The following is a 17,382-nucleotide window of genomic DNA, read 5'->3' on the forward strand; positions in this document are numbered from 1 at the left end:
TGCATAATACGCCTTCAAATTCTCATGCATGTTGTTTATATCATTTTGATATCAGTGTCATTTACATCAATAACACAAGAAGATATTGAGGTGTAATGTGCAGAACAACTTGTTAGGAAAGAGATGTTACAAAATCTTTCAAAACCATTTAAAATGTGATCCTAAGTAACCTAAAATTGCTTAACTGTGTACAGCATGGATGTGTGTATAAATGCTTTTTGTTTACGAGATCATTTTCAGCAGTTATGAGATCCTCCAGCACTGCCCTGTCTACTTCACAGCACCTTTGCCTTATCATAATTCACTTACAGGGTTCAACACACAGCAGATGCAGCACTAATCATTCTTTGCTTTGCTGTACATAAAGTCATTGAAGTATCTTGCCAGGTCATTTCACCTAGACACAGAGCCAATATTGCATCGGGAATGTTATAGTATGTTGTATTTCTGTAACCATTTCACAATTACAAATGCACTTGCATATTTTTTTTCAGGCTAACACTAGACAATATTGTTCAGATGGTGGGAAGTCCGACAATCAATAGGTTAAAATGTTTCCATAAAACTTTTGACTAATACATTCCTCAACTGAGTGTGGGTAGTCTGGTTTAAGCCTCAGGAAAATAACCAAGTGTGTCTGTCAGTGTGAAAGGGTTAACCTTGTAAGAATTTGTGAGAAGCTTCTTTGGTTCATATCAACCTAATTCATGTATGCAGCAAATCATATCCCAACAGTTGCAAGGCCTCTCCCTCCCCCCACCACCACCACCATTTTTCCCCTAGTGAAATGAGAAAACTAATGCTCAAAAAAAAAATAAATAAATAAAAATAATAATAATAATAATAAACTGTGGTAAACAGAAGGGCTACTTAGTAAGTGGCATAGGAGGCTGTATAACATGCCTTCCGCAATGATTTGTTTTGCCTATTAAACCGTGACATTCTTTTGTATATTATTTTAATATGGCAATAGTTTGCCTCGGTAGAATACAAGGGTACTGAGGTGTGATGTGCCAAATAAATTACTAAGGATGAGTGTACGGTTCTACTTAAGATTTATGAATAAAATTCTTTTTCATAGTATTTTTCTGCCTGACATGCCTTCATAGTTCATATTTTTGTGGAACAAATTGCTAAGGATGAGGTGCTTCAGAATCTCTAAAACCCTCTGAGAATACATTTCAGAGTAAGATTTGTAAATAAAATTCTTTTTCATAGTACTTTTTTGCCTGATATATTCCTTCTTGGCTCATGTTTACATTTCTTAATCAAAATATAGTGGCAGTGTGGTACCTAATGTCATGAAAAATTTTCAGAATCTTTATCTTGTGCAGTTATTATATGAGGAGCATCAAGAGGTATGGTATGCAATGTGTGTCTTTTTGCAGTATTGGTATTCATCTACAAATCACAAAATATTTTAGATGCATTGACATGACATACAAAAGTTGTAGAGCATCAGACTGTCGCTAGTTTTGTGTAATTCACCGGGTCGGTCAGGATCACTTGATGGTCGTGATCGTCAGCTTTTTACCCTCCCGGAAGGGAGCTGAGAGCTCATATAGTCCGATCTAAGGGCAAGGCTGTGACCTTCACACACGCACACACCCGTCCCCTTGCTCAAGGGGGACAGTAACCACCCACTTCGTCAGTGAAACTTTTCGCAACCTGAGCGAGGCGCGAACTCCTGGCACTGCAAGAGTTCTCTCAAACTGATTGAAATCTTTTGATGGTAGGAAGGCTTAATTATGGGTGGCATTTTTGGCTTCATAGCATCTCCTCCTGTGCTATTGCAAAGGAAAAGGTGTTACAAAATTGGTAAAGCCACTTAGAATATGGCTCTTTGATGTACGTTTTTGAGCCATAGTTAATGCTTACCATCAGCCCTTACTTCTGGCATGAGGGACATTGTAGCCAGGGTTTTATACTGAACAGACACCTGTTTGTTGTATGCTAAGATGGTAGTTTGAAGTTTGGTGTGATGACACAAAGAATAGTTCATGATAACACTGTTACTTGTGTACTCTAAAAGAACTTTACATTTCCAACAACAGGTCAGCTTTCGGTGTGAAACCCTCCCTGGCTGTGACATAACTTCCTCCCAGGGGTAGGGATGGTGTGAACAGAAAACTGTGGCTCCCAAGTGGTACTACCTGATAAAAATATTCTTCTAGCATTCAGTTTTTATACAAAGTTATTTTAAAAACCAGATTGACATGTTTATAGCTTTTTGCTTATACTTTGAGCATTACATTAATTTGTTAGAACCAATTAAGTTCTGTAATAATGGTGTACTATGCTGATCTGGACTACTGTTTCACAGGCAGATATTTGTTATTTGATCAGTTTCAAGAAGCTTCTCACAAGGTTGATGTTTAAATCACTTCATTTTGTGGCAGGAGCTAGCTTTGTGGGTGTTATCAAGACATTTTTAAGTTTAGCATACCTGGTACATTTACTCAGGAGGTAAGTTTCATTATTAGGTGTGTAGATTTCTTCAGTTATCTTAAAGTTATCACAATTATCTTGATGTTTCTCTTATGGTGTAGTAGGCTTGGTATGCCATCTCCAGCAATTAGTAGTTTCTTCCTGTAACCTTGAGTACTTTAATGTATTTGCACCTTCGTATCATTTAACATAAAGTATTTCTGCATAATTCTTTCCATAACTGTTGTACTTTACTACCATTTAAGATGACAGGAGAATCAGATTAATGCTGTTATCTCACACATGTACAAAGCATGTATAATTTTTGTTGATTTTACCATTTAAGTAATTAAATTAATGGTAACAAGAAGTACAGTTGGGTATGTGCTGTACAGTAATTACATTAATTACAGTACATTCCTTTTGTCATAGGTGTGCAAGTCTTGTACTGTACATAATAGACAAAAGGAAATACAGTTGGTCTTCTGCTTATAAACATAATTGGTTCCAAGAGTTGGTGTTTATAACTTGAAAGTTTACAATTCATAGTTCATTAATACCTGAGGTTAAATTTTTACAAATAATTTGGGAAAACAGATAGAACCTGATATACTGTACTGTTGTTTTTTTAATTACCGTAAGTAAATCTTGTCATTATCATCAATACTGCTGCCATTAAGTCTAAGTAATTACTGTATACAATACTTATGTGATGTCATTGACAGTAACTTGATAAATTTTCTAATAAAATGTTTTGTACCTTTGAAAGTTTGCAAGTAGGGGAGGCATGGTAATATTGAGCTGGTCACTGGATAAGAAAAGTAAATGATATATTAATAGAGATGTGAGTGTGGAGGCAGACTTATTTACCATGTAGTCTTGACTTATGATGACCCGCAAGCGGAGGAGGAGGACAATTCCCTGACGATGCTGGACACCCCGTCAATGTTTGGTGGGAGTCACAACCGCCACTTGCCCCCTGGCATACTCCCCACTGGCATGCCCACCGTGCAAGATGTCAAGCCAGCCCTCGCAACCGAAGCAGAGGCCAGGCCGCAGGAGGAAGAGAAGCCACAACCACGTAAGTATTGGTACAGACAGTCAGTGTTTTATATATTTAGTTATTTTTAGCAGTGTGTAAGAAAGTGTCTGGGCTTAGAAGAAGAGTTAAAGGGGTGAAAGGAACAGCATAGTTGAATGAGGAGGTTAAACATACTTTGGCAGAGGAAGAATTGGGTATAGTACCTGGATAGGAAGTAGACGGAGTGAGGATATGGAGAAACAAAAGAGAGAGCTGTATGTTGAGAGAGAGAGAGAGAGAGAGAGAGAGAGAGAGTTGATGAGGAATTTGGAAGAAGTAAAGTGGAGGGACTGTAAGAAACTGTCTTAGAAGGAAGTCAAGAAAAGAGTGGTAAGGGAGTTTACAGAAAGGTGAAAGATAAAACTGCTAGAATGCCAGTGATGAGGAGAAAGTGATTAAGTGGAGAGAGAGCATTTTTGGGGGGCTGTTGAATATAGAGAACAAAGCAGTGCGAGTGTCAGTGGTTGGGGATATATCTAGGAAAAGAAGGAAGAGATATTAGAATGAAGTGTATGAGGTACTGTAGAAAGTCAGTATAGGTAAAACATTGGCTTGTTTGTGAAGTAAGTGCTAAAGATTGGAAAATTCTCACAGTTTTGCTGTGAAGAGGGCAATATTGTACGGGTTTGGCTGTTTTCAATCACTTTTTTAAATGTTTGTGTGTGTGTGTATATACTGTATATATATATATATATATATATATATATATATATATATATATCTATACACACTTATATTTCAGCTCGTGAGTTGTCAGATGAGGAGAAGCAGATGATGATGATGACTGAAGAATTCCACAGCTTCTTTGACCGTTCCTCTCGTGTAATGGAGAGGGCCCTGGCGGAAGACACCAACATATTTGTAGATTATTCACATGACTATGAAGAGGATGGAGAGGCGTAAGTCATATAAAGTTTGATGTCGGACGTCTAGGTAATTCAGGGATGTTGTAGAATGTTACAGTTTTCTCCATACAACTGGTGTTATAAATTATGGGAAAGCAGCAGAGCAACTTGATAGATAGCATGGAGGTTTGATATATAGTTTTTACTAATTTATAATATGAATTTAGTATGTAAAGAGACAAAGTGGTGACATGGTGACAGCAAATAACTTTTTTTTTTTTTTTTTTTTTTTTTTTTTCAAGGAATGAGACTGGAGGAGTGAAGTTGTCCCTCAACCGGTGGTTTTATGATGAGCGTTGGTCACGCAATCGTTGCATCACCTGTATGGACTGGTCACCTCAGTATCCAGAACTCCTGGTTGCTAGGTGAGATATTAAGTTCTGATAACAAGTGCCTTTTTCTTCTTTCAGTCCTCCTTGTACAGAGTCTGCCGAAAAAGAATTTAGGGATTTCAGTTTAGTGTGAAGACCATAAAACATTCATTGGCTTCTGTTAGTTTTATCACATTCATTCATTCATTCATTCATTCATTGCCAGACGCCATGTATCCCAAACGGGGTGACCAAGTGCTTAGAGTTAATTGTTTTTACAGGGAGGGGCACTAATCCTCCACCAACCCCACTTGACACTTAGGGGTTATGCCAACAGCATCTGGTGTTCCCAGGCGGTCACCCATCCAAGTACTAACCAGACCCAACGTTGCTTAATTCTAGAATATTGAGATTATAAAAATTAAACCAGTTAGTCTAGAATTGTGTTAAAATTGGTGTAAGCCTGAATGATACATTTTATGTCCCCTGCACTGAATTAAAATCCCAACACTGTTTTTGGCAGAGTCTGTACCATTTTTCTACAAGAGTTTTTGTTTGTATCTCTGTTACATTTACATTTGTCAGTGTCTGTGGCTTTCATTGTTTATATCCTAGTCGTATCACATCACTAATTTTGTAACTATCTTGTGCATCTTCCAAAGAATTACCTTTGGAACCCAAGATGCCATTGTTCATGCCACATCTAGAATCAGTCTTTTATGGCAGGGATGCTGTTAATTTAAGAAATACAGCTACATACTGTACGGTAAAACCTCGATATAATGGACTTTAATATATAATGTACCGGAATTCGCTTTTATCAGAATCGAGGAGCTACTGGAGTAAATTTCAGTACATAGGAAAAATTCCAACAAGTCAAGCAGCCATCTGGACAGCCAGACCTCAGTCCGAAGCGACCTTGGCATCACTTATATTTTTTGGTAAAATTCTGCAAAATACGACTTCACTCTGGACCGATGACTCCGGAATTCCCCCTTTTTTAACAGAAAAATTATGATATATCAGAGTATTGTCTGTGAGGTTTATGTGTTCGTGCATCGGTTGGTGGTGGGCTGACGGTGTCACTTTTGTTTCCCCCACGCTCTGCCTCAGTGTGACCCACGCTGCTCTGACCGAATAGCAGAGCAAAAATGGCCATCCACCTCTCTGTCGAATGGTCAAAATTGCCTGGGTAAGAAAAGGGAGAGGACTTTGCACTAGTAATAGGCCTAAACCACCAGCTGATCAAAAATGACTGTGTTACCTCCCTATTGAATGATCAAAATCACCTGGGCAAGAACAGGAAGGGAGTTGTGCACACGTAATAACCCTAACCCCCCAGCTGAGTAAAAATGACCGTGTTACCTCCATACCGTGAGATCAAAGCCACCTGGTCAAAAAGAAGGGGGAGGGAGGGAAGAGAAGGTGTGAGAAACAAAGGGAAAGAAAGAAGAGAGAGGGTGGGAAGAAAAAGAGGAACATGGGGGAGGGAGAAATGGAGAATGTCAGGAGGAGAAAATAAAATAAAGGGGGATAGAGAAGCTAGAGAAGAAGGGAATGAAAGAGAATATGAGAAAGGGAGAGAGGGAAGATAAAGTCTGAGAAGCAGAGGGAGTGAAAAATGACAAAGGGAAGGAAGAAAATGAAAATGGGGGAAGGAGAGAGGGAGAAAATTAAAGGAAGAGAAGAAAACAGAAGAAGAGAGAGAAAATATTTGAAGGGAAGGGAAAAAAAAAAAAAAAAAAAAGATTGAGAAGAAGGAGGGAGGGAGGAGGTGAGAGAAGCAAAGGGAGAGAAAGAGGAAGAAACTGAAGGGAGAGAAGAAAACAGTGGGAGAAACAGAGAAGGGAGAGAGAACTGGGAAGGAGGGTGGGAGGGAAAGAAGAAAAAAACATAAGAAGAGAGTGGGAGGGAGAGAAGATAAAGTGAGAAGCTGAGGGAGGAAAGAAAAAGAAAATGGGGGAGGGAGAAAGAGAGGGGGAGTGAAGAAAACAGGGGGAAAAGGGAGAGAGAGAGAGACTAGGGAGGGAGGGAAGGAGAAAGAGGGTGAAAAGAAGGGGACGGGAGGGAAGATCAGAAGCTGTGAGAAGCAGAGGGAGGGAAGAAAATGACATTGGGGGAGGGAAGGAGGATGCGAGAAACATGAGAAAGAAAGACTAAGTAGGGAGGGAAGATTGGAGAAGAAGGGGAAGAAAAAGAGGGAATGTGTGAAGGATGTACAAGAGGGAGGAAGGGAAGAAACAGAAATGAGACGTAGGAGGATGTGAAAGATGTAGGAGGAGGAAAGGAAACAAGAGTGAAATTCTGACAGAAAGAGGATGTGTGAGAGAGAGAGAGAGAGAGAGGTGGTGGCATCATCTCCCTCATTTATTTTCTCTCCTTCGTTTCTCCTCTCATTTGCTGAGTCAGCACTGCCAGGCGTGTTTCCCTACCCGTCCCGCCAACCCTCCCCCACCCCCGTTAGTGAGCTGCCTGCCTTGCTTCACTCTCACTGTGTCTGTCTGCCTGAATATGTCTCACCACTGCACCATCTGCCACCTTACTTTCCTGCATTACCTTCCTGCATTATGATGATGGTGCAATCTGGACTAATGTCTGGTATTTAGGAAAAAGTCCAGGTTAGCAGGAGGAAGTCTGGATGTCATTTTTATCAGAATGGCTTGGATCCCAGTTAGTCCATTATAGTGAGGTCTTGCTATATTAGGTGTTAACGAATAAATGGTCATTGATTTAGTTCTTCCTGTGGTTACAACAACATTGAGAACTTCTCCCATGACTCTTTACCCTGATTGATTGTGAAGTGTTTGATGGGCATACTGTATGAGTGAAGACAGGTGTGTATACAAGCCATTTTTTACACAGGTGAAGCTTAGGAGAGTTTATATATATGTTCCTTCATGGCATCTGCCCCTTTACTTTTATTTATTTTTTTTATTTCCCCCCACCCCGGCAGCTACAACAACAATGAGGATTCCCCCCATGACCCAGATGGTGTGGCGTTGGTCTGGAACACAAAGTTTAAGAAGGACACACCTGAATACATCTTCCATTGCCAGTCTGCTGTTATGTCTGCTACTTTTGCAAGGTGAGCTTATATCATTTGGTTGTTCTTTTATAAGGGCTTGCATGTGCCAGCCTTCATCACTTAATGGCTCCTCTCCTTTCTTCTCAGTCTCTAGCAGCCTCTTTATTCCTTCTCATATCCCCGAGGTCACACTCTGTAACTTCATCATTTCGTATGAAACTTGTAGGATTGGATGATGGATGGATGGATGTACTGTATATGTAATTATTAAGGATAATTTGTACTAACTTAAAGGTCTGCAATATCTTGCAAAAAATGAGTGTAACTGTTCTTTAGTTTTGTGGAACATTTTGTATAGTAAGGGAAAAATTTTAACATGTACTTTCTTGGTAAATGATTAGGTCATTAAAGGAGCATTGGATGATAATGTTTTACGAAGTGTAATTGATCTGAAGAAATATGTACCAATAGTGTGGCATTTTAAAGTAAGTCTTGCGAGTAACATTTTTCCTTTTACAGGTTCCACCCAAATCTTATCATTGGAGGGACATATTCTGGACAGATTGTTCTGTGGGATAACCGAAGCCAGAAACGAACTCCGGTACAGCGCAGCCCTCTCTCGGCTGCAGCACATACGGTCAGACACCCACTACTTACCATGTACACTCCTGGAAAAAAAAAGTTTGCCTACTAATCCTGTGCCTCTGTGTCTATCCTGATTCATCATAGAGAGAATCATCTATAGTCTGAGAAACATATCAGGCTTCTCTCTTTGTAAGAATATTAGCCAGAAGGTGAAACAGAGAAGTCGAGCAGGTCAAATATGACATTTTACTTTTATTATACCGTCCTTGAATAGTCACTGGTACAGTATATCCTGGGTTGATGTTAGTTCCACATCTGATTTTTTTATGTCATAATTTATAAAGGGTGTAACATGCTTGCTTGTGTTGGCCTTTGTTGCCAAATGACAACTTGCCATGCTGCTTGATCTCTGGCAGCCTCCCCATTCAGTTCTCAGTCTCTGAGGTCACACTATAATTCCTCATCATTTAATATGAAAGTTGAATCATTGCATAAGTGTAGCTTAGTTATTATTAACTAAATTCATTATCTTTAGCTTAACCTGGTATCTCCATGGTTTCATTGAGTGGCAGAGATCCAAAGCAAGGCTCTTTGGCTCAGCGTACAAACAACCAAAAAAAGGTATTAACCCTCTTACTGCACATATAATTCAGAAACATGGATGAAGCATTGTGAGATATGTCGCACCCCATGATTATGAGTGCAGATATTGTCCCTGGTGGTTGTTAGGACTCAAAATCACTAAAGTTTCATAGTGGGCAATGTATTTTTGAGGCACAAGGTTCATAGCTTCATGTGTGTCTGCAAAACTCTCATATTCACATTGGTTGAATGTAAATATCCTTGAATTATAAAGATAACTTTCTCTATTCTGTTAGTGATTATTGTATAACTTTTCAGCATCCAGTGTACTGCATGAAGGTGGTGGGGACTCAGAATGCCCACAACCTAATCAGTGTCAGTACAGATGGCAAAATGTGCTCGTGGTCACTTGACATGCTCTCACAACCTCAGGTAACACTCATCCTCTGTGTGTGGGTGTGGGTGTGTATTTGTGGGTGGGTGTAGTTTGATGATAAACTGAGATGGAATGGTAGTAATGAGATAAGAAAATAGGTTTGATGGGTTTGGTGGTGCACAAAGAATGATTGCTGCTCAGGTATTACTTGCCCTCCACTTTTTACGTAGATAGATAGATATTATAAAGAGACAAAATTACAGTAATGAAATAAGAAAATGGATTTAGTGGTTTTAGTGGTGCACAAAGAGTGATTGAATTAATAATGATGATGATGATGATTATCATCATCGTCTTCATCATCATGATTAGGGTCGTGGTGGTGGTGGTGATTGTGAATGTCCCGATACACTACTGCTTTCTTGTGCGACAGGAATCAATGGAGCTGCAGCACAAACAATCCCGGCCAGTTGCTGTCACTTGCATGGCCTTCCCACATGGAGATGTTAATAACTTTATTGTTGGATCTGAGGAAGGAGCTGTATTCACAGGTCAGTACTTACAAAATACCTTCTGTTGTTATTTAGCTTCAGTGGAGTAGTTGCTTGTAATTTAAGATATAAATTGGTATCTACTGCAGTTTGTCCACCTTAACTGTTGTAGATTTAATCATATTGCATCTTTTCATTGACCCTCAGATGTATTGGACCATGGTAGCTTAGCCTCAGGTTCCTACTCCTTGAAGGGGGTTAGATGGCATCAGATACTACTATAACTACAGGTAGTGGGGTGTTCGTAGGGAACCTCAACTTCAGAAGGAAGAGAACAACGAGCATAGACTTGAACAGCATCTTTATTACAAACGTTTCGACATTTAAAATGTCATCATCGGTAATCTAAAAGGGGAAAAAAAAAAGTCAAAACTAAAAATCACAATATTTTGCAAGTGAAAAAACACACACCGACATACGGTCTAAAACTTTAAAAAAAATGGGGAGGGGGTGGAAAGAGTACTAAAACAGAGTTACACAACATAAAGAGGTACTGCAGACAGAGCTTCTTCATCAAACATTAACTAAAGATCACTAGAATTAATATATATTAAGACCCATAACCCATCTCTAAATTCTAAATAACACTATGTCTGCAGTACCTCTTTGTTACATAACTCTGTTTTAGTACTCTTTCCCCTCCCCCTCCCCCTCCCCCCCTTTTTTTTTCTTTTTAAGTTTTAGACCATGTGTCTGTGTGTGCTTTTTCACTTACACAGTATTATGATTTTTTTTTTTTTAAATTACTGAAGATGACATTTTCAGGGTCAGAACATTTGTAATAAAGATGTTGTTCATGTCTGCACTCGTTGTACTATAACTGTTTTGTAACATATCTTCATGGTGGCAAAGCTCCATGTAATTTTTGGCATGTTGCCTTGGCAGCAAAGCTGGTAGAAATGCTCTTGACTTGGTGCCATTTAAATTTCATCGTGTTGCCATGGTAATAAAGCATGTAGTGATACTGTTACACTTTATTCTTCAGCCTGTCGCCATGGTAGCAAGGCTGGTATAGTCGATGCCTATGAGGGTCATCAGGGCCCAGTTACCGGCATCAGTACTCACTCCACACCTGGCCCCATTGACTTCTCACACCTCTTCCTGACCTCATCCATTGACTGGACTGTCAAACTTTGGTCTGTTAAGGTGAGCTGACACACCAGTTTTTTTTTTTTTTTTACCCATGTGCTGTATGAGGTTATAACTGAACCTGCTTAATGCAGAGCCTCAGTAACTTTTTAACACAGGTCTCAATGTAGGTTTTAGTCTTTTGTGCCACTGAAGATCTCATTTAGTGGGTTTGAAGATGTCATTTAGTGGCATTGAAGATGTCACAACACCTTTCCTTCACCAATTTCTTTTGATTATTACAGCTCAACATTCTCTTGTATCCATCCATCCATCCAATCAATCCTATGTCGCCCCATAGAGGAGCATAGGAACCCAGGACTAGGCAAGTTGGTCCTGACATTTAAGATGAGAGTGACCAGCTTCACTCATCCATGAGTGGCATTATGTGAACAATAAACCCCAACCACCCTTGGATATAAACCTACAGAGGCTTAATCCAATTGGAGCACCTTTATTACCTGCTAAACCACCAGGCACCATAATTTGGTTATGTGATTACTACCCAGCGTAGTAAGTGGTTTCTAGTATTGTATACAGGAAACCATTTGGCTTGTCACTTAGTGTAGAGTCACCCATAGGCAGGAGGAGGAGGAAAGAATGAAGAAAAGAAAGAAGAGGAAGTGTAAAGTCACCCTTAGGCAGAAGAAAGAATGAAGACAGAAGAGGAAGGATGGATGAGGGGTAAGGGCAGACACCCAAAGCAGCACTGCATTGAGTGAGTGGATGGTGAGCACCCCCACCTGCCACCAAAAGTATTTAGTAATAAATGCAATTTTTTTTTCTTATTTTAAGTAATAAATGCATTTTTCCCCATGCTTTGTGGACTCTACCTTACCCCACCTTGAAGTGGGAAAGGTCTGAATGATGATGATGATGCTGTATCAACATGAGTCCATTTCTCAGACACTGCAGATTTTCAGTTACTGATGATCTTATGAGCAAAAATTCTCTCTCTCATAGTTCACCGTAAGGTCATCTGTATTTGAAACTTTGTAATGGCTGAGAATTGGACTTATGTTGATATAGCAATGTTTATTCAAAATAAAGCCAAGAATAACTTCAGATTTCTCACACGTTTCCTGGGATTCATTGTAGAAGGGAAAAATAATTTTGTGAAGAGAGAAGACTGTTTTGTTAATTTAATATACAGTTTTATAACATTCCATAGCATTGACCATTTATGCCCAAAATTCATAGGAACAGAACAGTCAGATGTAACCGATCTGAGCAGAATATTCCCTTGAACATACAGGTTGCATTTTACATAGGTGAATTACACAATCACCATTTATAATCAGATAACATAAAATAGAAAGGCCTAAAATGTCTCAGCTTAAGGTCATTTCCTAAGTGGCTTTGGAGGTTTGGAAACATTTCTTCCATAGCAAATTGTTATTCACATCACACTTAAATATCCGTGTGTGTCATTCATTAATGCTATGTTGGTATTAAAGCGATAGAGGTATAAGGGAATGTGAAAGTATAATATGCGATATAGGTACAAGAGAATGTGAAAATTTAATATGCAAAACAATATGCGATATAAATACTGGAGAAAAAGTATACTGTGCAGAATGAATCACCAAAGAAGAGATGTTATGAAGCCTCCTCTGCCGTGTAGTTATGGTAGTAACACTGATGTTATGGTAATATTTTCCCTCCGATATGTAAGTTTTCCTGTATTGGGTTAGTTTTATTATTATTTTACCAGTTCCCACCCACAAGCATTATCATGCAAGCAGCACTTAGGGAAGTACATTCTACTTGTGTCAAGACAGATTGCAGCAGTGTCCTCATGTAATCCAGTACACAGGTGAATTACATTACAGTAATCCCTTAATTCACGCGAATTTTTTCACGCGATTTCGGTTATCCACAAATTTTTTGTACAATAATAAAAAAAATAAAATTATAGTATTCAAATAAATAATTTTAATATACGAGAGATATAAATAAAATATAAAAATGCCTACCTGCTGCGTGTGTGTGTGTGTGTGGGAGGCTGGTCTACCACGCACCACACAGTCAGTTTGAATCTGACGATCGAACAATGCGTGACTTGCGAATCGTTATTTGTGGCTTATTTTTCAGCCTTCCAGTGATTGCTTGCCTTGTTTGCCAACATGAGACCTAAGCGTAGTGCTAGTGATGCATGTGGTAACACACCGAAACGAACTCGTAAAGTGATATCGCTGACGGAGAAAGTTAGTGTTGGACAAACTTAGAAAAGGAATATCGGCGACAGTTCGCTGTCAGGACGATTCCTCGTCATTTATTTACATACCAGTTTATTTAGCAAGTACAATACACTAGTTATTTACTTATATGATTTATAAAATCCCCCTGAATATTAGTTATTAAACTATTAACTACTCAGTAATAAGCATACTGTATTTATAGAATCACGGAGAATCGTCCAGGGTGCGAATTGTCCTGACGGGAAATCGTCCATGTTTTGACGATGAATTGACAATGGTGAATTGTCTCGGAACCGTATGTTTGGGGTGAATGAGTCAACTGTTCGTACAATGAAGAAGGCAGAACGTAGCATACAGGAGGCAATGAGGGCTAGTGCACCAGACTGTGCTAAAATGTCTCCACCTACGCCTGTGAAAAATTGTCTCAGAACTGTATGTTTGGGGTGAATGAATCAACTGTTCATACAATAAAGAAGGCAGCATGTAGCATACGGGAGGCAGTGAGGGCTAGTACACCAGGCTGCTAAAGTGTCTCACCTACACCTGTGCATGTCAGCTTCCAGTGTTATATTTCTTACACATTTGTTATTTTTCATACTTTATGCTAGTTTATGAGGTGTATGTAGTGCATAAACAGTATTTTTCAGATGTAATACACTTACTACACATGCGTAATTACGTGCATACATGGGCAGGACATATACGCGAATTTACCACACGCGAAGGGTCTGCGAACGTAACCCTCACGTGAATTAAGGGATTACTGTATTAGTGTTTCATTGTGGAATGATATGTGATGAATTCACTTGTAACAGATCATTGTGTTCTTTCTTTATATATAACATATGTTTCTCTCCCCTTTAATTCTGTTTTGGCTGGAAAAGCATTGGTCCATGAAGGTAAGCTAAGGTGCACTATGGCAGGTGACAGTGGCTTAGCACCTCAGTTAATTTTCAGTTATATTCTTGAGTGTTCCGCATGGTTGTTACCTTTACAAGCTTATTGTATATGTTACATATTAACCCTTCCACCTTGCCCTCCCCCCCCATTGTCCCGCATGGGGGTTTTGAGTTAGATTTTTTGAAATAAAATATTCCACCCAAAAAAATAGACCATAATTTTCTGCATTACAAAAAAAAAAAAAAAAAAAAAAAAACTGATGTTGGGGCTCCTCTAGGCCTACTGCCAAATGTATGCCATTCTGTATAATGATAAACTCAGAGCTGTCCTTGTTCCCCCCCTTCCCTCCAGTTTGCACTTTTACTCAACGTAAGCAAAATGTAAGTTTTTTTTACACTTACACAAATCTGAAAAAAGATTCTGTATAAAAACAAAATACAGTACAGTAATACGTTTGTTTTCACTGGCAGCGGAAACATCTCGTACCGCATGCTTCAACATGCTTCTGGTAACTGATGAAAATAAGACAATGATATAGTACTCCCATGATGGCAACACATCATTATTGCCACCTCCTGATATGTGAACCATTTTTGGGCCCCCAGCACTGGCATGCAAATATAAAAACTCTGTAACACGTATACGTGCCACCCGATGGCTATGGACATTTTTTTAGTGGTATGTACGCGTGCCACCCAATGTGAAAGGGTTAAGTATGTGCTTTTTATGTTCATCATATATTATCGCTGCACTAGAACATGATTCATTTTCTAATTGATGTAATGATGGATACATGAATATAATATGGTAACTCAGTCACTCTAGGTGTAACAGAGATTTTAATCAGTAGTTTATACAATAATCTTTACAAACTGTTGCTGCAGAGCACTATATGAATGACTGAATATTGACTTCTATCATGTGAAAAATTAGCTTTTGAGAAATGTTTCCGAAGATTGAGTTTATTGTATTCAGGCAGTAAAAAAAAAAAAAATGATGTATGCATCAATAGGTTTGACATTAGCAAATCACCTTCATCATCACTTTGGGGCCATTTTCGCTGTTCACCTTGCAGATTTCATAATGCCTCTTCGTTTGTAGTTGATTTTGAACATCACACCTTCATGATCCTCTCATCTGTTGCTTATGAAAACTGTGTTGATTTACAAAGGTAAGATGGAAGGTAAGTTGCTGTGGAAGAGACACCATGAAGTCCCCCATGTCACCTAGAATATGGCTAGTATCAGTGATTGCATGTCACAGATCCAGGTGTATGGGGCTGGCATATAAATGTGAATTACTTCATCCAGCAGTTATTTTGGTTTGCCTTAATTAGTTTAAGTTCATGGAATTTACTCCCATTACTCAATTTTTAATGATGGTTCATACTACTCACCATATAGGGTCAGCATTGAGGAAGTGTTACTGTAATGCATGTTTTTTTTTTTGGGCGGGGGGTATTTTCTTACACCTGTCTCACCATTTTTTTTAATCAACTGATTTTTAGGTGCTTATTGAGTCTTTATTCTTTTGATTTAATAGGATTATCCTCGAATATTTTGTGTTTGGTTGACAACAGAAGATTGCAGAAATTTGTGTTGCCGATGCTACAGCTACTGTTAATCAGTTGAATATTAAGAAACTGAACAAGTAGTTGAAAATATCAGCCAAGATTTTTTTTTTTTTTTTTTTTTTTTTTTAAATAAAAAAAGAAAGAAGGAACCACAGGTCAGGAGCCTGCAAGACTGTTCCCTCCAAGGAAAAACAAAAGCAAGGTTACAGTGAGCCAAAGTCAAGATCTGCTCATTTCAAGATGCCTGGACACACTGAATTTGAAGGACTGGAGATCATAGGCAGTAGGAAATACAGAGGGAGGTCGTTGAATAGTCTTGCTTGTGAACATAACAGTTTTATGTCATTATCATGATCAGGTTGTGTAGATCAGATATTCATTCTTAGATCTTTAGTGGAAAAGTTTCTGGAGAAGGGAAAGAAGTTGTATATGGTCTTCATGGATTTGGAGGAAGCATATGATAGGGTGGATAGACAAGGATTGTGGAATATATGGAGTAGATGGGAAGTTGTTGAAGGTCGTGAAGAGTATGTATGAGGGTGCTAAGGCTGCAGTGCATGTGGATTGTGAACTGAGTGAATTTTTCTATTTGAAGGTTGGATTGAAACAAGGATGTGTCATGTCTCCATGGTTGTTCAGTCTGTATATGGATGGGGTAATAAAAGAGATACAAGGTAGGGCATTGGATGTTGGAGTGGCCCTAGTGAGAGAGGGCAGTGTTTGGAAACTCCCTTTACTGTTGTTTTCAGATGATACTGTGTTGTTAAGTGAAGATGAAGAGGAGCTGCAAGGCTTGGTGGATGAGTTTGGGAGTGTGTGTAAGAAATGGAGGCTAACGGTGAATGTAAGGAAGAGTAAAGTTATGGTCTTCGAGAGAGATGAAGTCAGTGAATGTACAGTGAGGTTGGATGAGGAGGAAATGGAAAATGTGAGTACGTTTAAGTACTTGGGTAGTGTGATGAGTAAGGATGGAGATTTGGAAGGTGAAGTACTTGAAAGGGTATAACAAGGAAGAAAAGGTGCTGGATCCTTGAAAGCAGAGATAAGAAATGGAGGTGAGTATGGAAGTGAAAAAGCTACTACATGGCAGTATTGTGATACCAACTCTAACGTATGGAAGTGAAACTTGGACCTTGTTGGAGGGACAGAAGTCAAGATTGAGTACTGTGGAAATGAGTTATTTGAGAGGAGCATGTGGAGTCACATGGAGAGACAAACTGACAAATGAGGAAGTGAAGGAATGTTGTGTGGATGTGGATGTGATAGGAAGCTTTAGGGGAAACACACTGAGGTGGATTGGCCATTTGGAGAGGATAGAGAGTCAGAGTGTATGTGAGTGAGGTGGAAGGGGGGAGAGGGAGGGGAGGCCAACGATGAGATGGAGGGATGGAGTGGAGAGGTATATGAGAGAGGGAGGGAGGGTGAGCTTAGAGCAGGGCAGTGAAATGATGGGGGACAGGGTGACATGGAGGCAATTTGTTTGTAGCCACCCCTTATGGGATTAAGTTGTATAGATAGATTATCACTTAAAAGATTGGCTTTGAGTAATAGATAATACATTTTTGTGCTTGATGACTAAAGTTTGTGTGTGCTTGCTTACATCAGACATTAATTATGACACATGTAGTCTTTACATAAATGTATACTTGTGGCTTACCTACTTAAAACTTGTGTATTGTACCAACAAGGTTTAACTCTCAAACACAAGACAAATTCATGATTTTTTTTATCATCTTG

At 39.1% G+C, this 17,382-nt stretch overlaps 1 protein-coding gene across 7 annotated transcripts in view; it reads left to right on the forward strand.

Moving 5' to 3' along the window:
- The window catches only part of sw (cytoplasmic dynein 1 intermediate chain short wing), a 60,881-nt gene that overhangs the window by 38,640 nt on the left and 4,859 nt on the right, over nucleotides 1-17,382 (forward strand). For 2 of the 7 annotated variants that reach the window (XM_080282033.1, XM_080282034.1), the window contains 9 exons: nucleotides 3,329-3,508; nucleotides 4,251-4,407; nucleotides 4,656-4,778; nucleotides 7,678-7,809; nucleotides 8,269-8,386; nucleotides 9,235-9,348; nucleotides 9,726-9,843; nucleotides 10,829-10,989; nucleotides 14,057-14,071. In XM_080282033.1, coding sequence (XP_080138159.1) covers nucleotides 3,329-3,508; nucleotides 4,251-4,407; nucleotides 4,656-4,778; nucleotides 7,678-7,809; nucleotides 8,269-8,386; nucleotides 9,235-9,348; nucleotides 9,726-9,843; nucleotides 10,829-10,989; nucleotides 14,057-14,071 — 1,118 coding nt within the window. Of the gene's footprint in view, nucleotides 1-3,304; nucleotides 3,509-4,250; nucleotides 4,408-4,655; nucleotides 4,779-7,677; nucleotides 7,810-8,268; nucleotides 8,387-9,234; nucleotides 9,349-9,725; nucleotides 9,844-10,828; nucleotides 10,990-14,056; nucleotides 14,072-17,382 lie in introns of all 7 variants that reach the window. The other 5 variants (XM_080282037.1, XM_080282040.1, XM_080282035.1 and 2 more) reach the window with 3 other exon arrangements.

The sequence above is a fragment of the Coenobita brevimanus genome, chromosome 92 (assembly GCF_032717465.1).
Source record: "Coenobita brevimanus isolate Jiangsu-jjx chromosome 92, ASM3271746v2, whole genome shotgun sequence".
Taxonomy (NCBI): Eukaryota; Metazoa; Arthropoda; class Malacostraca; order Decapoda; family Coenobitidae; genus Coenobita; species Coenobita brevimanus.